The sequence below is a fragment of the Haliotis rubra genome, unplaced genomic scaffold (genome assembly GCF_003918875.1).
Source record: "Haliotis rubra isolate DU_JTF1 unplaced genomic scaffold, ASM391887v1 Scf22, whole genome shotgun sequence".
NCBI lineage: Eukaryota > Metazoa > Mollusca > Gastropoda > Lepetellida > Haliotidae > Haliotis > Haliotis rubra.
Genome location: NW_025766225.1, coordinates 2,458,706 through 2,486,363, shown reverse-complemented (window position 1 = coordinate 2,486,363; position 27,658 = coordinate 2,458,706). Strand labels below are relative to the sequence as shown.

Genomic DNA, 27,658 nt, shown 5'->3' with positions numbered 1-27,658 from the left:
GTATACGCTCAGCTGCCATGCTTGGTTTACGAGCGAAATATCAAACTGACAAGAACATATACGTCCATTTGGTCGTTATCGTGTCCTCATTTTTATTCCTGTTGAGTGCTTATGGTCAAGAAGGAAGGTAAGAACAACGACTTGCCGGATGACAACATTTTGTGTGTGTTACAAGCACGGGTTGATGAAATAATTTGCCCAACCGTCAGACGTACTCCCTGTGTTGTCGTTTCGTGTAGAATGTTGTTGTGGCCGTTTTTTCAGATGTACCCTTTGGGGGAGTCATTTGAACAGCGGTAAACATACACATAACGGACCCATACAAACGTGATCATCTACCTATATATATCATATTACCTAAGTTTTGTATGACCCTCCCCGTGGGTAAGAATTTGGCACTTTGCCAAAACAGAACCCGAGAGGGGTTTAGGTACATTACACGACGGTGTGGTATATTTCCTACCGTTTTGTAAATACCGTTTCTTTCCACTTCCGTTTTAGTCGCTGATCTAATTGCTAGATTCAGTATCAAATGTAAAGTTATTCTCAATTACTCCATCATCCCCCATCTGTCAGACTGAAACTGTAAACGGGTTGTATACACATCTTGCATCAAAAGCTGTCTCAAAGTTACGTGCATCTTATTTATCGGGAAACCCTATTAACCGAATAAGGAGAAGGCTCAACTTTCATTACACACAGCCAGAAAATAAAAAAATTGTACTCACATGGCTAATTTCTGCTACCTTTTCATCCCAATCTTGATTTCCAATTATGAAGAGAAAGTAGTATTTTTGGTTTAAATAACCAAACAACAAAACAACTTTTAAACTGTTTCACATTTACATTGCATAATTATGAAATGTCAGCAAAAATGTGATGTTTTTGTTCAAATTATAACAGTTATAATTTTTACATAAAATTTTCAATGTTGATTTTTAGTTTGTCTGAATGTTATCATGATTCAGGCTAGTGCCTTCATTTGGATGGTCTTTGGGTGCGTTTACACAAGAGCAAACCCTTTTTTAAGAAAAGCCATTTAAGTTATCCTGTTTGTTAATGGAATTGTTTTTTTCTTTTGACAACTGCACCATTCTAAGTTATACCAGGTGCAAATCAGTTTTGAATGAGTAAACTTCTGAATAAAACATCTAAATAATTCAATAGCATATTTCTTTCATTACATATTGCAATAAAAGCAGTGCAAATGGAATTTAGTTGGTGCAACTAGGTTTTTATTTAGGTTGCACCTGGTGCAAGTAGGTTAACATCTCATAAATCGAGCCCTGCTAAATGTACGCAACAGTCACCATGTTGTTTACAAAGGGATGTCGATTTCATGATGTGATTTTGATTGGACTTGATAGTCTTGTTAATCCAGCCCTATGTAACTCCGTAATTCCAGATTGGTTTAGTAAGGGTGGAAACTTGGAAAGATGAATGTACTCACCTGGAGTGACAAGCATTTTGCTTTTCTTTCTTACCCTGCAAATGGTGCCACTCGACAGTACAGGTAGCTAGTGGATATTTCGAGCCCTGTATAACCATTTCTGGTAGGGTAGTGAGTTGTCAAAACATCATTATTGAAGGAAGCCCTCATAAAATGATATATGATAAAGTGATGCACACATATATGTGCAAGTATTGATATGCATAATGATGAAATGATATTGAAGCAAATATGTCTACAATATGAAGTACTGCCTCAAAGATGAGGAACTTGAAATATAGTCTACAGTGAGTCATAATTAAGGATCTGACATCGGTCCTTGCTGTATTCCGTACTTCCACGGGGATTTAGATGGAGTCTTGTATTTGAGGGTCCCTGGGACTCATACTCTTAATTTTCAGGCGTCCTGGACAACAAAATGGGGGTCCCGGACACTTAAATATTATCATTAATACTGTTATTGTATTGTGTATCATGATCATCACATTGTTACAGTAATTAAATTGCAAATAATACCACAACCCAGCTAGTAGCAAACTCAGTGAGAACATATTGTTACTTGATTGGAATTTTTACAAAAAGTATTTAGCCTTTCCTTGAGTCCCTGTGGATGCCTTAATAGTACTATATTTTGTAACGTCCGTTGTCAATTTTTATGCGTATAGGACGCAGGAATTCGCGTCCTGTAAATCCCTGCTTCCAGTCATGGAATATATTGGATAAATGTCCGCTCACTGCTGAAATGTACCAGTCTTGCAGAAAACCACTTTTTGTGCAGAACTTGTTGAGTATTTTTCATTTTTCTGCCACGGTTGATGTGTAATGTGTAATAGCTAAATATGTTTACAGAAACCAACAGTCGTCATTTATATTGTCGTTGCTTTAATTAGATCTTTCCCAAAAATAATGGTTTGAGGTAATAGTGGTTGGGGCAAAATGAAATAAAATGACCAAACCTTTTTTATACACTTTGAAAAATCTTTGAATGAAATAAATTAACCTGGTTTCATTTTGCAATGAAGTATCATTGTTTAAGAAAAGTGCATGTTTTTTCTCCAGTCAGCTGTAAGAATCATGGAAAATTTTCAGAAAAATGTCTGCCATGAGTAGATGTGTGCAGAAGTAGCATATTCACAAAACATTTTTTTTTTAATCAGACAGAAGTATCCGAACTTGCAAAAACTACTAAAAAAACTTGCCAACAGAATTTAAATGTTTTTGCTGTTCTATACTTCAGAGATCGTGACAAGCAATGATATTGTCTTGCCGTCATTGGTCATCCAGGGCTCCCGATAAGGGCCGTATTGGCGTATGTACGGATAAAAAATATGCGCGATACGCTAGGAAATAATTTAGAAAACGTAGCAGATACGGACCATGGCAATGGTGTAGGGTCTTAGAATCATTTACGGGTGGTGGGGGTACGTAAGTCCCAAAACATTCAAACTAAATTTAAATATACCATTAGTTTTAATCGTAGAATATGTGTTATTTTAACTTATGGCTAATTTGTCAAAACTTGCTGACGGCTGAAGGGATGGTGTAAATCCAGCTAGGGTCCATGCAGGAAGCAAATGTACTGTAAGTCCCCATGGTCCCTAGTATGGTGATCTACCTTCAGTTGTTAGCGATCTATAGCCCATTTTTATATTGTGTTGTCCCCCATAGTTAAAATGTTTTAGATTCAATTACTAGTTTTACATATATATCTGTGATAATCTAGTTATTTTACTGTCCTTCGTTGGCAGAATTTTATAATTTCACTTAAATTGTTGATATAAATATAACTTGCTTTAGTCACGATATGGCTGAAATATTGCCGATGTGACTAAAAATCTTAACTCACTCACTCACTCATTTACGGGTGGTGGGGTAGCCTAGTGGTTAAAGCGTTGGCTCATCACGCCAAAGACCCAGGTTCAAATCCCCACATGGGTACAATGTGTGAAGCCCATTTCTGGTGTCCCCCGCCGTGATGTTGCTAGAATATTGCTAAAAGAGGCGTAAAACCAAACTCACTCAGTCAGAGTAGAATCATTTACAGACGTATTTATCTGAAAAAGTATTGGTTCATTGTTTACCTGTTGACACAAGACTAGCAATGTTGTGGTGCATATATGAAATGAAACACAAGGTTACTGATATGCCATTAAATTACATTCAGCACTCTAAATGTACTCTTAAGATTTTCCAGTATTCCTATATTTGAAAAAATAAGGAGTACATACTCCTGATGTTGAAAAATAATCTGAGCCCTGGTCATCTAACTTCATGCTTTGACTTTAAACTTACTGAATGGTTCCCACTTTGCAAGACTGCCCAGTGCAGGACTCCGACGAGTTCATACTTGTAGTTGTAAAGTCCAAATTGTTTCAAGGATACAGATAATTGTTTTGAACCATTGAATATTGACTATGAAGTTATTTGTATATGGTAAGATTTATTGTGTTGGGTGTTCAATATGTTTTCATTCCTGTAGGTCCTGTCTATTGGGTATTTTTGAATCAATCTGTGTGTTGCTAGATAATTCTTCTTTAAAACTAAAAGCTGCTTTAGGTGATTTCAATTTTTTATATGTTTGTTCTGCCCCAGTGTGTGACCATGGTAACATATTGCATAAACTAAAATTCGTCACGGTATGGCTGAGATATTGCCGAAGTGACGTTAATATTAACTCACTCATAAACTTAAATATATACATCTGTAATTAATAATATGCAATACAGAGAGCCTTCTCTTATTAATTGTCTGACAGTGCAGTAGTGTGTGATACCTATGGAGAAATTTGAAAAAGATACATTTGAGAATTGAGTGTTGAGTGTTGCTTATTTGTGCACAAACTACACAAAGTTAACTAGCTAATGGTGATTTCGTTTACTCATTTTTTGCAAATAGACAGCTTATCTGTTGTCTTTGGGAGACCTGAAATAGTATCTGAAAAAATCATTAGAATCAAGTGCTCAGGATCCACATTGTCTGAAAACCTTAAAAATGTTGGTACTATTGGTACCATGTTTAATATGTACAGCATCACCATGACACTCAGATGTTGTCCAGCCAGCCAAAAGACATCTTCCACTAAAAGACATAAACTGAAATCAACATCATATTGAAATGTGTCAGCACGATCACAGGCTCATCATGTTCAGTCATCCTGCACTTTCAAACCCGTGAAGGTCCGGGTTAGAATTGATCTTCAGCAACCCATGCTTGTCGTAAGACTATGAGGCATCTAACGGGATCGGGTGGTCAGGCTCACTGACTGGGTTGACACATGTCATCGTATCCCAATTGCGTAGGTCGATGTTCATGCTGTTGATCCATGGATTGTCTTGCCAAGACTCGATTATTTACAGAATATTGCTGAGTGCGGTGTAAAACTAAACTCACTCACTCAGATGTTGTCCAGCCAGCCAAAAGACATTTTCCTCTAAAAGACATAAAATGAAATCGACATCATATTGAAATGTGTCAACACAATCACAGGCTCATCATGTACAGTCATCCTGTACTTTTAAAATGTCAAATATCTATGATATTGTGTCGTATAAACATAGGTAATCAGGGGTGGAAATAACCCATTGCCCGACGTCCCAGTCCAGTGTTATTTTCTGTCGGGCAAGCAAATTTGTATATCACACTGTACCGGTGTCCAGTTGACTTTCCGGTGTTAATTATGTTGTATATTTAAAAAAATCAACAAGAAAACAGTGGAAAAAAATTATCAGGGCAAGTGATTTTACATGTGCCACAGTTCCGGAGTATGTTAGCAATTTTAAAGTTATTTCCACCCCTGCAGGTATATGATCTGTCAATCAGTGGTACAAATGGCTGTTGGTTACTATTTCCAATTAGTGACATTTCAAACCTCATGCTCATTACAGGGAAAATGTCCCACAAAATCGCTGGTATACAATAGTGGTGTTCCGATTAATTGTTATAATCGAACACAGACGATTTTGGAACTACTGTTTTAGTGTTTGAAACACTTTATGATGGAACATTTCTTAGAAGTTGTCAGGGTCTGAAAATGTGTTTTAATTCTCACAGAACTCACTTCTTTTGCTGAAAAGTCATGACTGAATATTTCTTGAAGTCTCTGGGAATTTTATGTTCATGATATATTACTCATCACTTGAAAGTAGCAAGCAGCATCATTTTACATTGGATGTGTCTTTACCAATGCAGTTGTGCAGTTTCTTAAAAAAAAAGGAAAAAAAAGAGCCACATGTTTTTTCTTTAGGCTTAGGCCAGGCCAGTTTTATTTCTTGTTTTACGGAATTTTGTCCTCAGAAAACCTAAAGTCAGGAGGAAAAAAAATAAATGAAAAATGACACTAACCAATTTGTTTCAATGATTGCTCGTTGGTAATGAACCAATCATCAATTGTGAGATTTCAACCAATTCTCAACACTAGTATACACTAGACATTGATTGATATGTGAACTTCCCATTGCAGGTGATGAGTAGTGCTAATTTCCCAGGTGGTGGGGGTGAAAGACGGGAGGACAAACCCGAAACCCTCCCTACAGCAGCCCCGCCCACTTTAAGTGGCACACCTGCCCACATTCACGCTCAGCCACATCAAGTGGACATTAAGTTACAGGTAATATAAAAATATCATTTTTTCCTTATCCTGGCTCATTATTTGCTACTCTGTCTTTCAGCTGATACAGTTGAAACTTCTGTGTCTATGTTCCCCAAGACTCGTGAAGGTCCGGGTTAGAATGAATCTTCAGTAACCCATGCTTGTCGTAAGAGGCGACTAACGGGATCAGGTGGTCAGGCTCGCTGACTAGGGTGACACATGTCATCGCATCCTAATTACGTAGATCGATGTGCATGCTGTTGATCCCTGGATTGTCTGGTCCAGACTTGATTATTTACAGACTGTCGCCATATAGCTGGAATATTGCTGAGTGTGGCGTAAAACTAAGCTCACTCACTATGTTCCCCAAGAATAGTAAAAACATCTCACCCGAACGCACCAAAAAAAATACATTTTATGATCATTTGATTATTATTTCAAGATCTATCTAAAGCAATTACAGCATATCCCATATATAACTGCTGATGAATATTGAATGAGCACTACAAAACAATTGAAGCATAGTACTGTGAAAATACTAGAAGGAAGTTCAGGTTGAAGTAGGTGTTTAATCATAATGAATAATTGATTTGGTATCTAGGAACAATTATATACTGCAATTGTCTATAATGTTTGAAAAAATTACTACCGGTTTATATTATTTTGAACTTAATAATCAGTTGCTCAGTTAGGCATTCAGGGATTTACTTTGGCCTAAGAGACTCACAGAGTAAGATCTATTGACAGTACAAGTACAAGGCATGGATATGAGGTTTGAGGTTGGCACCTTTCATTTGGTTGCCAAGGAACTTATTATTATTCATACTCATAGACAGAAACTGACACCCTGAAAATACATTCTAAGATACTATTTGTAAATAGCCATAACTTGTTTGTGCGTAGGACGCATCAAATTGATCAATGATATAGTTATTTCCACCCCTGAGGTATGTGTTATAAAAAATAAATTGAAAAAAATAACACATTTGAAAGGTAAAATGACCACTATTCCCATGAGCATGTCTTATATTATTAAATTGATAGTTTACTCCGGTACAGTGGCACATGTAAAATCACTTGCCCTGATAATTTGTCCACTATACCAGCCGATTTTCTTGTTGATTTTTAAAATAAACAACATAATTAACATTGGAAAGTCAACTGGACACCGGTACAGCGTGATATACAAATTTTCTTGCCCGACAGAAAAGAACACTAGACTGGGACGTCGGGCAATGGGTTATTTCCACCCCTGTACCTTGACCGATCATTTCAATGAGCTGTGGACTTACTGCTGTTTTTGTTTGTTTTTGCAGACAATTAGACCAAAGATAAACCAGTCCGGGAGTCTAAGTCATCCACATCCGCAGTCACTAACAGCAATGTTGCCCACAGGTAATACAACCCTATGATGAATAAACAACCAGGCGACCAGGTGAAAATCAGGGTTAGAAATGGTCTACAGCAACCCATGCTTGTCGGAAGAGACAACTAACAGGGTCCGATGGATATTGCTGTTGTTGATGTTAAACAACAGACAAGCTTCAGGCCCAGGAAACATGTCTTCATATCCCAAGTGTTTGGTGCAGATGACTTGATTTTGATCATGGTCAATCACTTGTCTATCTGGTCCTATCTGGTTAATATAAATCATTACATGTCAGCTTGAAATACCTTGAATGTTGGTATCGAAAAAGCAAACAAATAAGGCATTTTTGAAATTGTATGAACTTTAAATCCTGCATTTATGAACCTGGAGTTTGTATATTTTTCAGGGTTAGTGAGCAATCCCAGTGACGGGGTGCATGGTCATATCGCCACCACCGCTTCAAGTGGGCTGTCGGCGGCACCGCATGGCCAGCTGTCTGCTGCCGTATCCAATCTCGTTCATCTCAGTGCTTCAGTGGCAGGTGGTGCTACTCAGTCGCTAGGCAACGCCCTCCCCTTGAACGTCATCACGAGAAATGTCACTCCACGACCACAGTTTGCGTCACACTTACCTAGAGGTAACTTTCATTGCTCTGTCTGTGAGCCTGAGTATGTAGGAATTATCAATATGAACAATAGGCACCTGTCCTATCATCCTTCCTAAACTGTCCACTAGTAAGGCAGTACAGGGACGAGTAGAAACATGAACCTTTTAAGGGTTTTGCTATATGTTAGTATTAGGACCAGTGGACTAAAATGTTTGTTTCTGTCTCTGTTGAAAGGAATGTATTTGCTTTGATCACGGTTTTATACTGTATCACATTGTGTCATAAGCCTTAGCCTATGTTTAGTGCAGTAATTAACCCATTCAACACCGTAGGCCGGAAAACCGGTCAAGACGTCACCAATCCCCAGACACCGTAGGCCGGAATACCGGCCAGGCAGTAGTCACATCAAAATGATATATAATTTTAGGAACCTAACTAACATATGATTCATTTATCAAATCTGTCACTTTTCATGCCTGAAAACACTTATTACATTTCAAATGGCCATATATAATCGACAGAATTAGAATTATAAACTATTTTTCGCAATGTTATTGAAACAACGATTCTTGGACACATGCTTCGGCAACAGGTCCACATCAGAGTTGTCAAAGAGCAAAGTAACGATGTTTCGAGATAATAATTACACAAATTGAATTTTCCAATTACGTAAAATGAAAATATAAAAGAAAAAGTTAAGGGGATATTCTGACATGTTACAAATGGAAAAAAATCGCCTCATATTTTGCTTCCTTCGTGGTTTATCTGGACATATAAATGTGTAAGCTTGCATTTTCATTAAAAATTAACTTATTTAAGTTGTAGTCGTATTACTTGAATAATATGATAAAAAATAACTTTCATATTTATAAACAGTAGGATTAGACCTTTCAAATGGTGTATGATATGTAGTAGTAATAATGATTTACGAGCTGATATTTTCATTGATAAACATAGGCTTTATCTATGACCTCAGAGTCTCTGGGAACTCGGTGTCATGGCAGTAATTGCTTCTGGTGGACTGGTGTTGAAAGAGTTAAAGTAATCAGTCAGCAATGTATGGAAATCCCATGAGCGAACTCTCTACCTGAATATGGTGACTATTGTTTCCTGACAGGAAAGCTGCATATAAGGAAATGATATACTGCTTTAAAATATAATTAATACAAAGTGGATGTGTATACTCCAAGGATATGATACACTGATATTTCTGAAATGTTGTTGCCATTGGCATAATGCAGCACTGGCTCCCTGACTCATTCCATTGTTTAGTGGATAGAACGTAGGCCAGGACAGAGGGAGGCTGGTTCCACCCACAGCAGCATTGTACCAAACAATGTTGAGAGATGTCCTGTCTGGTGCTCAGTATTAAGGGATGAAAGGACTGGTCGTATTTCAGTGTCAGATAGGGATGACTATTGAGGGAGAAACAACTATTGCGATAGCGATAGTCTATTGCGACCAATTATTGCAATAGTTTTTTTCTCCTTGAATTGTCTCATTTGAAGTCATTTCCCAAATGAATGTATAATTTATATGAAATTGATAACTGACGAAAAACTTCAAATCCAGATCAAGTTAATAACTTGACGATTCTGGTACTTCCTGTATTTTGTGCTGCGCATTTATCAACGGAAGTCAATTACTACACTATCGATAGTCACACATAATATTGATTATTCGATAGTTTTTCGTTTCTAGCATCAATTGATATCAGAGACTCAACAATTGCAATCCATTGATAGTTTTTGGTTTCTACCATCGATTAATTGCTATCGGAGACTCAACAATTGCAATCCATAGATAGTTCGATGCATCGTTACACCCCTAGTGTCAGAGTGGTGTAATGTGTTAAAATCCCCCTTAGTAGTTTGGCAAGTGCAAGCAGTCTCGTGCGCGCACACACATATGCATACACTTATGAGTGCATTATTCTTGAATGTGAAGTATAACCCCATTTAACCTTACCTCACACTCACTTTCATTACAGGAGCAATCGCTGCAGCAGCATTGTCAAAGACATCTGGCAACATCGCTACCGCAGCCCCAGCTGTGGTGCGGCCCCCGGTTCAGATCCCAGTGTCATCCAGTGCTATCCACGGTGCAGGTGTTATCCCCACCATACAGCCCTCTCTGGGCAGATCACCCATACTCTCAGCCATCAAACAGGCCACGCCCCCCTCCACACGGTCACCCTCACCTGCTGTCAACATTTCAACCTCACAGCAACCTGAAACTCATCGGTAAGTGTAACCATAGAAACCAGAGGACTTTAAAAGTGGTATTCATAGTAACATCCATCATGGTAGCCAGTCAAAAATGATAGACATGCTGTATAATCACAAATTCCTTTCCTACTCTAGATCAAGCTTTGCCATTCATGGCCAGCCACCAGCTACAAACCCTCAAAACATCCAGATCACTTTGACGACAACGAGGTCGACGACGGCCATTGAGATTCCGAAGCCTGTGAACACCCACAGTCAACAGAAGCCTCTGAATGTCCCCAACCCAATGTCCATACAAGCTCCATCCAAAGTTATCGTCTCACAGACAGTGAATCCACTGCTGCCTCATCTCGCTAAACCAGGTACAAAATCATTCGTCCTGATCCCAGTTTAAATACGTCCACCATGACGTGAGTGAAATTTGGTCGTCATGCACACTTGCTGGGTGGATTGTATTAGATAGTGAATTACACTGTTTTGCGAGTATTTTAAGGTATATAGTTTGGTTTGGACCAAATTTTGACTGTACAAAATGGTCCAAATTTAACTGAGGTCTGCTTGTCTGACACTTGTATCAACTTGTAAAATGGATTAAGACAAGTGACATATCATGTGAAAAATTACTTTTGCCTTTTTACAAATGGCATCTCTGAAACAGGAAGTTTGTGGACTTGTAAAAATGTTAAGTAGTATCAGTCGCTGTCTATTTTCAGTTACCATTCTATGTTTATTGGATCATGGTATTAAAGATCTTTATCTAGAAGAGCTCAGAGACCGAATATTTGGCCCCAAGCAAACCTGTAGCAAATATCTTTAAAAATTACAAAATTCAAATTCAAATTTGTCAAGGAGACTTTATGTCACTGATGACAGAACAAGCAGTGAGGCAGATGATTTTTAGTCGTACTTTATTGCACTGAATGCGATGGTAACATAACTTTGTATATAGGGAAAAGATTTTGACGAACTTTAACATGTAAGAAATACTGATGTTTTCTAATTCGCCTGCCAATGGCACTTTTTTAAATCATAGATAAATCCTTGTGTTAACCGACTGAAGTCAAATACCCATGATGATCAGTGTTTAATGAAGGTATTTGCTATTGTTTCAGTGAGTCTGTCAATGACAGGACACATATCGTCAGCCAGTGCCACGCCCCTAACCCCCGGCTCCATCACAACTACCACAACTGTAGCATCAACACCATCAACAATACCTATAGGTGGGTTGCCTTGAGATCATGTTTTCTCTTGTATACATTATTTGGGTTTATAATGAACTGGTTGATGTGTATGAAATTCATTTTGTAAATCTACCTAAGCCAGTTGTTGAAGACATGTATAGTGAAAAACCCAGAAGACCATTGTTGAAAGTTCCTTAATGCAGTAAAGGGGCAGTATAGGGGCGGTGGGGTAGCCTAGTGGTTAAAGCGTTCGCTCGTCAAGCAGAATGCCCGGGTTCTGTTCCCCACATGGGTACCATGTGTGAAGCCCAGTATAATGTGAGTGCCCATTGTCATCAGACAGTGCACTTGCTTGTATCCCTTAAACTGTGAACAGACTATTGCTTACTTTGTTAGTAAACAAAAGAGACTGATATATTCATAAGTGATTTAGGAAAGATGTGTTTGCAGTTCTATTAATTCCTCGTGATAATTGGCAAGATCAAGTATATCGTTTTATTTCTGAGCAAAGGGACAATTTATTGGTTTGTTCTGGTCAAAGTTGAAGGAAATGTTTAAGAGCCTCCATACCTGTCCTGCTTACAGCCAAAGTTACCCCCCAACGTCAGCAACAAACCATCCCCCAGCCCAATAGTGTGTCCCAGGCAACACCAGCCCAGGATCTGAGTCGAACAGAGGCCTCAACATCATCAACCAGTCACCCCCACGGGCAGCCAGCAGGGGGACTTTTCATTCCACAAGCTCATCGTATCCCAGCAACCACTGCACCAATCACGACAGCAGTAGCAGCAGCACCTTCTTCAACACCGCAGCAACAGGAAAAGTAAGTCTCTTTTCAGACTTGGTTGGGGGATCTCTCTATACAGGGCTGTTCCAGTTTTCTTTTCTAGTTTACTCAGGTATTATTACCCAGTTGGTTCCCTTTGAAGATCCGGATCTTCAGCATCCAATGCTTGTCATGAGTTATAGGTAATGGGATAAGGTGGTCAGGCCAGCTGACAAGGTTGATGCATGTAGTTTTTCTCATGTGTTTGGATTTCAATCACTGGGATGTCTGGTTCAGACTAAATTATTTGCAGACTGCAGTCATATAGCTGAAATATTGCCGACTTAAGTTATAATTACGAACAAACAAATCTATCAGAAAAGAATGAAGCTTCATCATGTTTTATTCTCACCATTGACTGTGATCTGTTTCAGTCGGACAGTGGGCAATATCCCCCAGCTGCCTCACCTGTTCTCCCAGACTGAACTGTGGCAGAGCTACCCTCTACAGTACCAGCAGCTAGTGTACCAGCAGGTGGCAGCACAGGCAGCACAAAATCCCCTCGCTACCCCCATTACCACCCCAGCCACAGCGCCAGTCAGACCCAGCCCTGGGACCCTCATCTTCCCCCGACCGCAGGTGGAACAGTCAGGTAGATATCCTTATACTATGCTTTTGGTTTTGAGACTTTTTGCTGTTTAATTTTAGAAGCTTTTGTTGATTAAAATAGAATGATAAATTTGTGTTGCTAAATATTTTTTTAATATCCTTTTATGTGAATTTGATTGAGTTGTATCTGAGAGGGAAATTATCTTGAGGCAGATATCTTTATGGGTATCTATTACAATCAATGACATGTTTTGATGATACTAGCATCATTATCAGGCATCTTCCATTGTTTTCTCCCTAAATCTAGTTATGGGAGGTGGGAGGTCCTACCCCAAGGTTTTCGTATTAGAACAGCCACATAAGACATAATATTTGTGTTTCAGTTCCGAGCCAGAACCCGAACCTGGCTGCGACCCTCCAGGCTCACGGGATGACGATGGGTCAGACCCAGACTCTGAGGTTCAACTCCATGATGGTGCAAGTGGACCCACGCCACCCCATGTCCACCATGCACCCCCAGTTTGCCACTACGGCGGCTGCGGCCGCCGCCATCACCAGTGGGGCATCTCTACCTCAACAGGACAGTAAACCAAGTAAGATATTTACTCCTACAGGCTGGAATGGTCTTGCTAGCAATTTATCAATTGAAAATGATGTATTAATTCAAAATTAGTTTCTGTGCTTGAATTTACTGAACACCATATTGAAGAGAGATGTAGCGTAGCACTTCATTTCATCAATATAGTCCAAAACATCTTCATGATTCCTAACCATTTTGTTCAGTGGAGTTACACTTAAAGATGTAAAAACTGAAACAGTTAAGATAATCATGGCTACTAGCTATGATGTCTTTCTGATATTGTCGGGAAAATGGACTCGAAGTCCTGTTTGTCATTACCTTAGTTGGACTGAGTTCCTCATTGTTTCTGATGTCATACACCCTGATACAACATTCACCTTATTAATCGGGGCGGTGGGGTAGCCTAATGGTTAAAGCATCCGCTCATCACGCTGAAGACCCTGGTTGAAATTCCCCACATGGGTACAATGTGTGACGACCATTTCTGATGTCCCCTGCTATGATTTTGCAGAAATATTGCTAAAAGCCGTGTAAATCCTTACTCACCTTATTAATCAATCAGAAATTTGTATGTTGCTCTATCAACTGCTTAAAAGTTGCATCTGTAACAATATACCAAACGTGAAAAGCTGGCTGGAATGCCGACATTTTGATATGTATATGTACCAAAGTTTAAAAGTGTACTTTGTGTTTCACTTTCACTGGGAGAACATTTTGTTTTTAGCAAAGGTTAACCCTGAATTCTCTTTGTTTTCTTGCAGAAATTGATTGGTAGGTGTTTTCTCCTGATGTATATATTGTAACATAAACCACAACAAATGTGCTGTGGATCTGTAAGATATGACCATTGCTGTCTATCCCTGTCAAGGGTTGATACACTTCGTATAGCCATCTGTTTGTGTGTGCAGCAATCTCAGCGACGCTGTGTCGGACCCCGCCCCCTGCCTCCTTGCACGACGCCAGCCACAACATGAGTCTGTCCACTGCCGCCACAGTCGCTAGCAGCATCTACACCAGCTCCCCAAACATGCAGACACAGTCGTCCTCCATCAACAACCCCAGTGCCTCACCGCGCCCTAGCATTCTCAGAAAACGAACCAGCGATGGGTAAGACATCCGATTCTTTTTGAGAAATTACTGGTTCTCAGGGACCTGTGAAGATCAGCTCTTCAGAATTTGTCTTCATCAAACCATGCTTGTATGAGAATAGAATCGAGTGGTCAGGCTAGTTGAGTTGGTTGATGCACGTCATATTATCCAATTTATGTAGATAAGTGCTCGTAGTGTCGATCATTTGATGGTGTGACTGAAATCTGATTATGTACTGAGTACAGTCGTTAAGTGCGACAAACAGTTGTTAAGTGCGACAAACAGGAAGTGTTTAACACAAAACAGAAACAGGTTCTTTCTTTTTTTGCAAAACAATCTTTTTTAGTTTAGTAAGTAAAGGTAAAGCTATGCAAGAACTAATGTTTTCTGTTTTTCTTAAGGTCTTTTTAGGTTAACCTGAAACAAAGGCTTCCCAAAGAAAACTGTTTTTATATTTGCCATTGGTTGGTCTGTATTCTAGTGCTGGTGTTGTTGTGAAGCGACCGATCGGACTGATGCCTGACAATCACAGTCCTCGGCCAGAGCCCTCCCAGCCCCAGTCCAATACAAGCTCACCAAAAACTCCAGCGGGGTAAGTTCCTTGTACAGTCACAGCAAAAATGACTGAGTTTTACCTAACGATACTGAAAAATGGCATTTGTTGTTACCCTGGCACCTCAGCATTGGGGGAATAAAACAAGGACTGGTTGGCATGAAGACATTATGATATCGGACTCACTTTCCTTAGTGCAAGAGATACCATTGTGATTTTAAAGCTTGCAATATGAAAATGTGGACTTTTTGCACACCATTGCTGAGGACAGGCCTGGATAGATCCCTTTGTCATTAACCTAGACTGAAAGTGGTGATGTCATACTGGGTTATTTCGGTCAGTGAAATATAGCACCATATGTAATATTTGGGATTACACTTTCTCACTGAAGTACAGATTCCAGTACTTTTGTTAGGTTGAGTCCCTCCGGGATTTGAACCCACACTCTTGAGTCAGCACACGAAGTCAGCTGTCTAACCCACTCAGTCGCTGCAGCTTCCTCTTGTTTTTGTATTTTCAGATCAATACAGTATTTTGTCTCTTATTCTTGACATATTATTTTGTAGTGACAACAACAGTCAGTCCTCAACAGACACTGCCTTGTCATCCAATGATGCAACGACCCCCACACAAAACTCACATCTAGACGTCAAGATCAAGCAGGAACCACCAGATACTATGGAGAATGGTAAATGTTTCACTTGTTCAAGTCTTGGTCTATGTGCATGTTTGTTGAGGCCATAGAACCAGACCTGGTAGCTTGATTGATCATAAATTGGATGAACCAGAGAGCTGAAATGAAGGTAGGATGTTTGGTGAGCATCAATGAGTTACTTCCCTTGACATGTTCATCGGATACAGGGAATGATTTGTATACTGAAATAGTTTGTTTTTCATCAGCTATTCAGTATTTTAGATTTAGAACAGTGCATTGTTAAAGTTAACATATTGAATAAAAAATTAAATTGGGAATGAGCATTTATGGCTGAATTATTACTGACTGTAGACAACATTCACGTAAACACTGACTGTGGCAGCAGAAATGTTGATGTACATTATGTAATTATGTTATCATATGCAGTTAGTGCCAGCTATTGATATTGGTGGAATATTTCTAAAAGCTGCATGTGACCATCCTCACTCGATTCCTCACTCCATGTTCCACAGGTCCATCATCGCTGAACAGCCTAGCATCCTCTCCAGTCAGCAACTCACTGGAGGCGTCGCCCAGGAAGAAACCAAGGAAACAGTTACTGTAAGCATAACAGGGCCATCAACGTGTCTCGTACCCGTCAGTTTGAAAATATATATTGTTGATGTTGTTTTGATGGTCATTTCTTTCAGAGATTTGGACTCTATTAATTTGTGCTTCTCTCCTGGTTGGGGTATCTAGGCAGAACATATCCTTATTCTTAGTAAACTGTATGCTTTTGAGATTCTGGGGCAAAATAGATCCCAAAATTGTGTGTCACTGACACTTTCTCTTTCTGCTGCAAGCAAATTGCCAAGTCTGTCAGATGGTAATCAGTTTTTGATTTTGAAATCAGAAAACATTCCTTGTACTGCAAGCTTCTTGTAGCAACCTGTCCTTATTAGGATACAGTGGGTTACCCTACTGTGCCCTCTTATCTCGGCCCAGATATTTGTCATTAACAGACATACATGATACACCCTATACCTACATGTAACAATTTATCAGTGTATCACTCATCAGTGTTTACAATCAACTCCATCAAACCTGAGTACTCTGTCCATAAACCAGCATCTCAGCAATGTGGCTTTCTCTATATAGCCACTGATATTTATTCGGCCATTATGTTCTCTGTACAGGAATGCAACAGAGGAGCTAAAGGACAACACATCAACAGATGAGGAAGTGGAGAAGGTCAGCGGCCATAAAGAGAACAAGCCTAAGGAAATCAAGAAAGAACAGAGAGATGGTAAGCTTTGTATAATTCTCTTAGATAAAACATTCAACCATGATGCTGGTACCATGATAGTGAAGGATGATGAAGTTTGATTGGTTAAATTTTCCCACGCCGTGTTTAGCGCAAAGCAGGGGATATAGTATTAGGCTCCGTACGTCCGTACGAATTTGAATATCTTAAGATCCGTTGACTAGATTCTTTTCATATTTGGTACCTAGGTTCATCACAGTCTAAGAAGAGTCCCAGTCAGGTTTGGTGACCTTGACCTTCATTTCAAGGTCACAAATTTCAAGGTCACAAGGGGACTTTACCGTTTTACTCTTGTCAGCGAGATATCTCAAGAACCGTGTACTAGATTTTCTTCATATTTCAACACCAAGCTTTATCTAGGGAAGGCACAGGACCCAGTTGAGTTTGGTGACCTTCACTTACTTTTCAAGGTCACAGCGACACTTTGAAGATTTCAGTATGTTAACCTGCATGTTAAGATGGTCAGCGAGATATCTCAAGAACCGTTTACTGGACTTTCTTCATATTTACCAAGCTTCATCTTGGGAAAGTGCAAGGCCCAGTCGATTTTGGTGACCTTCACGTAATTTTCAAGGTCACAAAAACACTTTTAAGATTTCAGCATGTTAACCTGAATTCACTGGATTTTCTTCATAGATTTTCAAGACTTCCCTTGAATGTAATTCAATAAGCAATTTGTTTAGAACCACTTTTGCATATTTCATACACTATGACATTCATGTCAAGGTCAAAGTCAGTCTTGAAAATATTTGTGTGTTTGAAGAACTGAAGAGCAAGATATCAAGAGAGGTTGACTGGTCATGTTTTTGTTGACATTTAACTTCATCTTAAACTTTCATTATTTTTTAAGTTTGATTTGATAATTTGCGACGGGGGATTATGTCACCTTAGTGACAATGCTTGTTTTAGGTTTAGGTGGGCGATAATCACTTCTGACCTCATCACTACACTAAATATCTGAGCAAGAAAAAGTCTTTGACTTTTGCCATTGTAGAATAAAGGTTCGTTCTTGGGTTGATAGTTTTAATTTTCAGCAGGCCCTTACTCCTTGCAGTTTATGTTAATCTGTAAACATGATGAATGAATCATAAGACTAGGAGTACCGTGTAAAATAGGGTCCAGCTTTAAAGTACTCTGCTGTTTAATCAGTCAGTCATCATAACTGTTGTACAAAACAGCCTTAGCACTAAGACTACCTTGAGTCTATGTTAAGGTTAGGGAGTTACGGTCACCTTAGCGCTAAGACTACCTTGAGTCTATGTTAAGGTTAGGGAGTTACGGTCACCTTAGCGCTAAGATCACTTTGTACAACGGCACCCAACAACTTACAGATGCAAAGCAGAGACGACTTATGACTCCAGTTTACATGCACTCTACGCACTGCTGAATTTCAGACACTGGATGCTCTGATGTTACGATGTGAACATATTTGTGCACTCAATATCAAACTTTTCTTTTGATCTTACAGAATTTATTGATGACGACGGAGTACGGTGGACGTCAGAGAAGAAAAGACCAAACATTAATCTTCTTAATTTCTACAATATAACATGGAAGCCGAAGAATAATCACTTTCAGAGATTTACTGATGTTAAGCCTAAAGGTACCTTTCACCCTTGTATCAAAGAATAATCAATCAAATTGTATTTGTCATTGCCAACTATAAATCAACAAATCTTGTCAATACTTCCCTGTGTGGAGTTGTCAACAGTTCCACAATGCGCTGTGCACATCTGCAAAACTTTGCCTAGCTTTGATTAGCCTTGATTTGTTGATGCGTGCTAGACCCCAAATTATGGACCAGTGTTGACAGTATCAGTACCTGTTTCCCTGTCACATCTAGTTAGATGACTATCTACAGATAAGGACAGTGGGGTAGTCCAGTGGTTAAAGTGTTTGCTCTTCACACCGAAGAAACAGGTTTGATTCCCCACATGGGAACAATGTTGAAAGCCTATTTCTGGTGTCCCATTGACATGATATTGCTGGAATTTTGCAATTAAAAGCGGCATAAAACAGTAATTACTCCCTCACTCAAGATAACTTTGGGAAAATAAGGAATTTATAATAATGAAAGACTTGGGTGACGTTCCACTATTCGATCTCATCTAAGATCAATCTTAGCAAGGCTTAGCAATCTTAGCAAAATTTTACAATTGTCTTAGCTAAAAGATACGCCCGTTCCACTTACCGATGTTAGGCGGATCGTAGCCGGTCCCGATCTTACGATCCGATCCTAGCTAAGATCGAGACTCTTTCAAGCAAGAGATAGAAAAATGCGAGGCACGAGTTATCTCCTTTGCTTAGTCTAGCAGAAGATGGAAGTAGTTTTGGAACCAAGTGTAAAAGTAGAGAAAAAAACTTGGGCGAGAAAGAGCAATTTTTCTCCTGAGGAAATATTAATTCTGGTTGACGAGGGGGTCCACCCCTATATATCTGGGTATCTGGCATCATATGTGGCTTAACCTTGTCGATCAGCATAAACAAGGCATGATGAGGCATCCTGTACCTCGCCACAAGTACATCATCTGTTAACATATGAAGAATCTGTGAACGGTCTAAAAAATAAGCTCATGGTGTAATGCTCGCTCTGCTTCTCCACATAGAATATGAAAGCTGCCATTTTGGTTTCTCTTCGATTGATATTAGCAATCCTAAGTTGGTCATGAGCAGCTTAGACTTTGGATCTTACTTTACGATTGACTTGGGTGAGATCGGTTAGTGGAACGGTATACCTATCGTCATGTCACGCTAAGATTGGGATTTTAGGCGTAGGGCTAATATCGGTTATTGGAACGGCACCCTGTTCATCATGATTGATAACAGAGTGTTATCTTTCATTATCCAATGTCATCCACAATCATACATCTGTGTTTCAGAGGAAAGGCGGCCGACAGTAAATGAGCTGTCTAACCAGAGAGGCATTCACCAGAGATCAAGTGGCTGGAAATTGTACCACATGGCATCTCAGCTAGAAAACTTGGTGAGTTCTTGTCTTGCGCTTAACGTTAAGGCCAGAAAACGTCATGTAAACGTACAGCTTTCAAACTTGGTGAATTATTGAAAGTCATTGTTATTAGCACTGAGATTAACTAATGCTGCTATTTTATTATGGTGTTACGATTCATATTGACTCTCTGATATGACTGTTTATTCCATGTGTTGTGGTGTTGGTGTAGAATGACCTGGAGAAGGACATGTGTGCCCGGATCAGCCAGCTGCAGGCAGCCCTGGCGCCAAGAGCGCCTACCAAACAGGCAATGGTGGAGGACTACGATGGTATCATTCATGAACTCTCACAGGTAGAAAAAATTCCAATTCCTCTTTAAAAATTAACAGGGAGCCTGAATCGTCAAACCTCCTTATACCTGAACCTGTCGTGCCTCTTAGGGGATTCTGTTTAGAAAAGATGTCCAACATCCTATTTTTGCAATAGGAGTCAAATATGTGGATTTGATGGCCAGACAGTGTTTGCCTTTAACCCCGAACGCTTTGGCCAGATTTGGTTGATTGGGTGTAATTATACCCTGACGTCATGACGACTGAAAATTTCAAATACTGGTTTTGCTGCTCCATATTTGCCTGTATGCTGGCACCAAGATCGTTGCAGCAATATTCACTCACTTAAACTGCAGCCATGTAGACTTGGTATACAATAAATCCCTTTTGTCCTGTAAATTAGTCTCAATTGTATTTCTTCTTTACAAGAAAACTATGGGGATTAATGGTGGCCCAGTGGCCTAATGTTTTGTGCAGAGTTGTGTCCCTTTGTTGTTGGGATCAACTTCATCATTAGTTTATGTGCCAGATCTAACCTGATTATAATCTTGTGTTTTCAGCGCTGTTAAAAATACTCATTGGATGTGAATGTCATGACACTCCAATTTTGACTTAAACTCTTCCTCCTTTTCTCCCAAAAATTTTCATGAAATCCTAATCTTGGAAATTTTGTTTTGTTATTCAGGCCAATATTCAGCGATGTCAGCTGATTGGAGATCAGCTAGAAGAGGCAAGGTCATCCATGCTGAAGATTCTCGAACACAAACCTCGCATACAGGAAATCATCAACAAGCACATGAGCAAACGACCAATCAAAAAGAAGGAGAGGACGTAACACACATGGTACACACATCGAGTGTGATACGAGACAATATCCAGCAAGTATTAACCCTATGACCACATGACTGTCACTGCAGGTCAAAGCTGTGAGGGTTAATTACATATAGCAGCACAATGTGTGTGATACAAGACAGTGTGTTAACCCCTCAACTCTCGACGACAATACTGCAGGGCAAAGAATGAGAGCGGGTTAACCGACTGATGGCGAGTGGCAATATATCATTCATTATCATCTGTCAACAATTCTTCCATCACCCTGTGTAATGTCAAGTCAAAATGATCGTTTCCAGTGCTTGTAAAGCCACGGTGTGTTCGTTTGTTTGGTCCTGAAGAACAGGAATCATTCAGGATTCTTTTAAGTCTGATTGTTTTTCTGAGTAACTCTGAATTGTGTTGAATGAAATCAGGGCCTGCTCATGTGATTGAAAGACAAGGTAGCTGATGTAGTATTTCACTACTTCTCCATCGGAATTTCCTGTTCGTGACTCTGGTCAGCTGGCATCCAGTTCCACGAGAGCTTCATAACGAAGGAATACTAGTGCTACTTTTAATATTATGGCTACATGTGTAAAAACGGTAAAGAAGAATTGGTTGCTTGGAACCTAGAACATTTTTTTCAAGACTTGGATCATGGATTCGCCTACTCGGCATTTTAGCAGTGATAAAAATATGACTTTATTTTTGTTTTCGCTGACCATTTAAGCTATTTTTACCCGATATTCATATGTGGATCTGTGAAGATACATTACAACTCCGGTAGGGAGTGTATAGGTTATATATGGACATAAGATGACTGGCTGAAGAAATAGTTTGTATTTGGTTACAGTATCTCTTGTCCGGTAAATAAAACATAACAATTAGTTGTTATCACCTGCTTTGGTGTTAATTGTATTTTCAATTTACTTTAATTCTTTGGGTAAGTACAAGGGAGTGTTGTTCTGATCTCTGATCCAAGTTGGTAACGGTTGGCCTGTTAACATTTAAGGAAATATTTAGACTGTTTGTTGTGGTTTGTGACGAGGTAAGTGATTGGGTTGACAAATGTGATGTATCAGTCGTTTTGGGTGTCACTGTATTACTGAACTTGCGGAAAGGTCACAAAGAGGAATACATGGATCCACCATTCGGACAGTATTACAAGGTAATATACTTCCCAGTATTGACAGGAGTAGTTCCAAGTACTGATAGAAATACTTCTAGAACTGAAAGGAATACTGCCTAAAACTGACAGTATTTAGAATGCCGCCATATAGCTGGAATATTGGTGAGTGTGGCATCAAACTAAACTGACTCACTCCTAGAACTGAAAGGAATACTGCCTAAAACTGACAGTAATTAGACCGCCACCATATAGCTGGAATATTGCTGAGTGCAGCTTAAAACTAAACTCACTCACTCCTAGAACTGAAAGGAATACTGCCTAAAACTGACAGTAATTAGACCGCCACCATATAGCTGGAATATTGCTGAGTGCAGCTTAAAACTAAACTCACTCACTCCTAGAACTGAAAGGAATACTGCCTAAAACTGACAGTAATTAGACCGCCACCATATAGCTGGAATATTGCTGAGTGCAGCTTAAAACTAAACTCACTCACTCACTCCTAGATCTGAAAGGAATGCTGCCTAAAACTGACAGAATATTTCCTAAACCTGGCAATAACACGGTCTGGTGGAATGGTAATACACCCAGCATACATCAAGATGTGTTCATAGGAACAGACACTCCGGCTGGGCCACGACTGGTTTATTGGATGTGTTTTGGTTACAGTACTGGATATGTGCAGGAATGTTGGATTTCCAACAAACATTCTAATGGTCAAGTCTGCAATGATGCAAGTCTGACCAACAACATGATACATGCGATGTCCTACAATGTCAGACGCAATATTTTACGTTTACAGAGATGAAGAACAAATGAAGAACAGGTTATCGTGTCCTGTAAAATACAGAGTCAAACTGACAGCTTCATTCTGAAATGCCGTTGTTGTGTCTAATGTCAGTGGGGTGGTGGGGTAGCCTAATGGTTAAAGTGTCGGCTCGTCACACTGACGACCCGGGTTCGATTCCCATATGGGCACAATGTGTGAAGCCCATTTATGGTGTCCCCCGCCATGATATTGCTGGAATATTGCTAAAAGCGGCGTAAAACCCAACTCACTCACTCACTCTAATGTCAGTGGTGATGTTGCCAGTGTCTGATGAAGCCAGTGTGTCTTTTGCAGCCTAATACTAATACTATAACAATAAAATAATGTCTGTGACAATAAAGACAATGCCATGTTACATGTATTACCCTAATGTATTATTGTAACAAATATTTTGTTTTACCCTGCAAGAGTAACACATGCAATCTGTTTATCCTATAACCAAAGCCTACTATCCTAGCTTTTTGTCCTGAAAAGGGAACACACTTGGTTATATCCTATAAAGATAACAGATTTAGTTGGTTTATCCTGCAAGGGTAACGCATACAATTTCGTTTTATCCTAAAGGACAATGCATAAAATGTGTTTTATCCTACAAGGAAAATAACAAAAAAACACAATTTGTTTTATCCTACAAGGATATAATTTGTTTTATCCTACAAGGATATAATTTGTTTGTCCTACTAGGATAACACAAACAATTTGTGTTATCCAATAAGGGTAACAAATACATTGTTTCATGCTGCAAGGATATTGTCACGAGGGTAACACACATGATCAGTATGATGCTGCAAGATCACAATATATGTATCTATAAGTTTAGAGGGGCGGTGACTTAGCCTCATGGTTAAAGCGCCCCCTTGTTATGCTGAAGACCCGGGTTCGATTCCCCACATGGGTACAATGTGTGAAGCCCATTTCTAGTGTCCCCGCAGTGATGTGGCTGGAATATTGCTGTAAAATCATACTCACTCACTGTAATATTAGGTTAACAGAGATACAGAACAAATGAAAAACATGTTACCATGTCCTGTGAAAAAAACAGTCATAGAATGGCTACACATGATGCTACAGTGTTGTGATCAGACAGACAGACAGACAGACGTTAACTCTTGTGATCAAGCTGCTGTGATGGCTTGTACCCTGGTGTGATCTTGTTACATGCCTACATTTCATGAGCTCAAGCCTGACCTTCAACATTTTCACCCAGACGGCCAGTTTTCATTTTGTGTTCTGAAAAGATTGATGAAATGTTTTGTTGAATAAATTGTATAGGTAGAATTTTGATGAAATTTCAAGTTGTATTGTAAAAATGATTGGCGTCTCAATATCGCCTAACTGAACAGTTGCCTCCCCTGTTTTTGTTCTCACAATCCCTCTGAATATAGGCCCAGTCAACATCTCCACACACGGACAGCTCTTGTCTTGCATCATGGAATCTGACACTGTCCATGCAGCCCTGTTAATGTGAAGAACATGTACATGATATGCTTGTTCATATCATCTTGTAAATACGCCCAGTGCACACTCATGGTCAGGTGTGACAGTGGTGACTGCAGTGTATACCACTCAGAAGAAGAAGAAGTAAAAGGCCTGCCCTATTAATCAGTTATATGAATATTCTCTGACTTGTTTTGAGTAGTATGTATATCCCTGTTGTGACTGGACAAGGACTCTGTTGTCACTGTCATTTATTTCATGATTTTAGTTCCGAGAACTTGTTATTATCTTGTTTTCATAACACACCTTTTATAATATAAGTATTGTTTCTGCGAGAGGTGTCACTCCACAGATCATAAATTATTAGATATCTAATCTGTGTTGCTTTTTCATCCATGTGTGCAATATACCAGCTATATGATGGCTGTGTGTGCAATATACCTGCTATATGATGGCTGTGTGCAATATACCCGCTATATGACGGCTGTGTGCAATATATCCGCTATATGATGGCTGTGTGTGCAATATACCTGCTATATGATGGCTGTGTGCAATATACCAGCTATATGATGGCTGTGTGCAATATACCCGCTATATAATTGCTGTTTGTCCAATATACATGCCATATGATGGCTGTGTGTGCAATATACACGCTATATGATGGTTGTGTGTGCAATTTACCCGCTCAATGATGGCTGTGTGTGCAACATACCAACTCAATGATGAATGATGGCTGTTTGTCCAATATACCTGCTATGATGGCTGTGCAATAAACCCGTTATATGATTGCTGTGTGCAATATACACGCTATGTGATGGCTGTGTGCAATATACACGCTATATGATTGCTGTGTGCAATAAACCCGTTATATGATTGCTGTGTGCAATATACACACTATATGATGGCTGTGTGCAATATACACGCTATATTATGGCTGTGTGCAATATACCCGCTCAATGATGGCTGTTTGTCCAATATACCCGCTCAATGATGGCTGTTTGTCCAATATACCCGCTACATGATAGCTGTGTGCAATATACCTGTTATATGATTGCTGTTTGTCTATAAACATCTAGAGACACCAAAGTCATACATCAGGATCCTCTTCGTTGACTTTTCATCTGCATTCAACACTATCCAGCCACATATCATGATACAGAAACTGTTAGACATGGGCATTAACTGATACCACATCAAGTGGATCGAAAACTTTCTTGTGGACAGACAGCAGTACGTGAAGGTTAACGGGGCTGTATCGAGTAAACGGACCAGCAACACTGGTGCACCACAAGGCTGTGTAATATCTCCTGTTCTTTTCACCCTCTACACTAATGATTGTGCAAGCTCGAATTCAACCTGTTCAACTGTAAAGTTCGCAGATGATGCAGCAATTGTCCGCAAACTGAACGACACTGACTCTGAAGAACTGTATTAATCATTTGACGACTTGGTGTGCAGAAAACCACTTACTCTTAAATGTCACAAAAACAAAGGAAGTAAACCCACAGAAATGCTTCCAGTGATAATCAACGGTGAATGTGTTGAGACGGTGTCGGAGTATAAGTATCTGGGAACCTTCATTGACTCTAAGCTGAACTGGAACTCTAACACTGAAGCCCTATACAAAAAGTGTCAACATCTTCATCTCATGCCTAAACATATCTTTTAATGTTAACCCATCTGTGATGTCATCTTTTTATGTAGCATTTATTCAGTGTATTTTAATTTTTTCCTTCCATTGTTGGTACGGGTCTCTCTCAGTTCATCTCAAATCTAAAATAGACAAAATTGTTAACACTGCAAGTAAAATCGCTGGAGTCAGATTGAATGTTTATCATCAATATATGAGCTGCAAATCGTGAATCAAGCTGTTAAAATCATATCTGACCATACTCACTACTTAAATTCGGAATACAACCTCCTCCCTTCAGGCCGCCGCTACAAAGTTCCAATTGTGAAAACTAATAGAGCCCGTACATCCTTTATTCCAAGTACCATATCTCTCTTAAACCAATGTGAAGATGCCTAAATCAAAGAATTTATGTAAATATGTTTGGTATCTCTCTATTGTGTCAGTAGCTCTGCTGATGTAACACAAATTCCTGAAAAGGCATTAAAGTATTATTCTATTCTATTCTATTCTATTCTATTCTATTCTATTATGGCTGTGTGCAATATACCGGCTATATGATGGCTGTGTGCAATATACCGGCTATATGATGGCTGTGTGCAATATACCGGCTATATGATGGCTGTGTGCAGTATACCCGCTATATGATGGCTGTGTGCAATATACCCGCTAAATGATGGCTGTGAGTGCAATATACCCGCTCAATGAAGGCTATGTATGCAATATATCCGCTCAATGATGGCTGTATGTGCAATATACCCATTATATCTGTGCAATATACCCGCTATGTGATGGCTGTGTGCAATATACCCGTTATATGATGGCTGTGTGCAATATACCCATTATATGATGTCTGAGTATAGATTTTGCGTGACTATGTGATGGCTGTGTGAAATATACCTGCTCAATGATGGCTGTTTGTGAAATATACCTGCGTAATGATGGCTGTGTGTGCAATATACCTGCGCAATGATGGCTGTGTGTGCAATATACCTGCTATGTGATGGTTGTGTGTGCAAGATACCCATTAGATGATGTCTGAGTGTGCAATATACCCGCTCAATGATGGCTGTGTGTGCAATATACCCGTTATATGATGTCTGTGTAATATACCTGCTCAATGATGGCTGATGTGCAATATGCCCATTATATTGTCTCAGTGTGCAATATACCTGCTATGTGATGGCTGTTTGTGAAATATACCCGCTATATGATGTCTGAGTGTGCAATATACCTGCTATGTGATGGCTGTTTGTGAAATATACCCGCTATATGATGTCTGAGTGTGCAATATACCTGCTATGTGATGGCTGTTTGTGAAATATACCCGCTATATGATGTCTGAGTGTGCAATATACCCGCTATGTGATGGCTGTTTGTGAAATATACCCGCTATGTGATGGCTGTTTGTGAAATATACCCGCTATATGATGTCTGAGTGTGCAATATACCCGCTATATGATGTCTGAGTGTGCAATATACCCGCTATGTGATGGCTGTTTGTGAAATATACCCGCTATACGATGTCTGAGTGTGCAATATACCTGCTATACGATGTCT

At 39.5% G+C, this 27,658-nt stretch overlaps 1 protein-coding gene across 1 annotated transcript; it reads left to right on the top strand.

Moving 5' to 3' along the window:
* Window positions 1–21,967, top strand: LOC124277312 (histone deacetylase complex subunit SAP130-like). Its single transcript, XM_046712964.1, has 19 exons — window positions 1–127; window positions 5,910–6,056; window positions 7,355–7,433; window positions 7,814–8,044; window positions 10,005–10,257; window positions 10,378–10,604; window positions 11,355–11,465; window positions 12,012–12,249; window positions 12,627–12,844; window positions 13,185–13,394; window positions 14,290–14,488; window positions 14,952–15,062; window positions 15,590–15,711; window positions 16,191–16,278; window positions 16,854–16,963; window positions 18,450–18,584; window positions 19,861–19,964; window positions 20,161–20,283; window positions 20,946–21,967. The coding sequence occupies exons 2-19, from the start codon at window positions 5,913–5,915 to the stop codon at window positions 21,093–21,095; spliced, it is 2,853 nt and encodes a 950-aa protein (XP_046568920.1). The 5' UTR covers window positions 1–127; window positions 5,910–5,912; the 3' UTR covers window positions 21,096–21,967.
* Window positions 21,968–27,658: the final 5,691 nt, after the last annotated feature.

What these genes read in the sequence shown, in the direction of transcription:
- LOC124277312 (XM_046712964.1), top strand. Translation starts at nt 5,913, where the DNA reads ATGAGTAGTGCTAATTTCCCAGGTGGTGGGGGTGAAAGACGGGAGGAC. An exon ending in TCACCAAAAACTCCAGCGGG is followed by an intron (nt 15,063 to 15,589) that starts GTAAGTTCCTTG and finishes ATTATTTTGTAG; the next exon opens with TGACAACAACAGTCAGTCCT. An exon ending in TCATTCATGAACTCTCACAG is followed by an intron (nt 20,284 to 20,945) that starts GTAGAAAAAATT and finishes TTTGTTATTCAG; the next exon opens with GCCAATATTCAGCGATGTCA.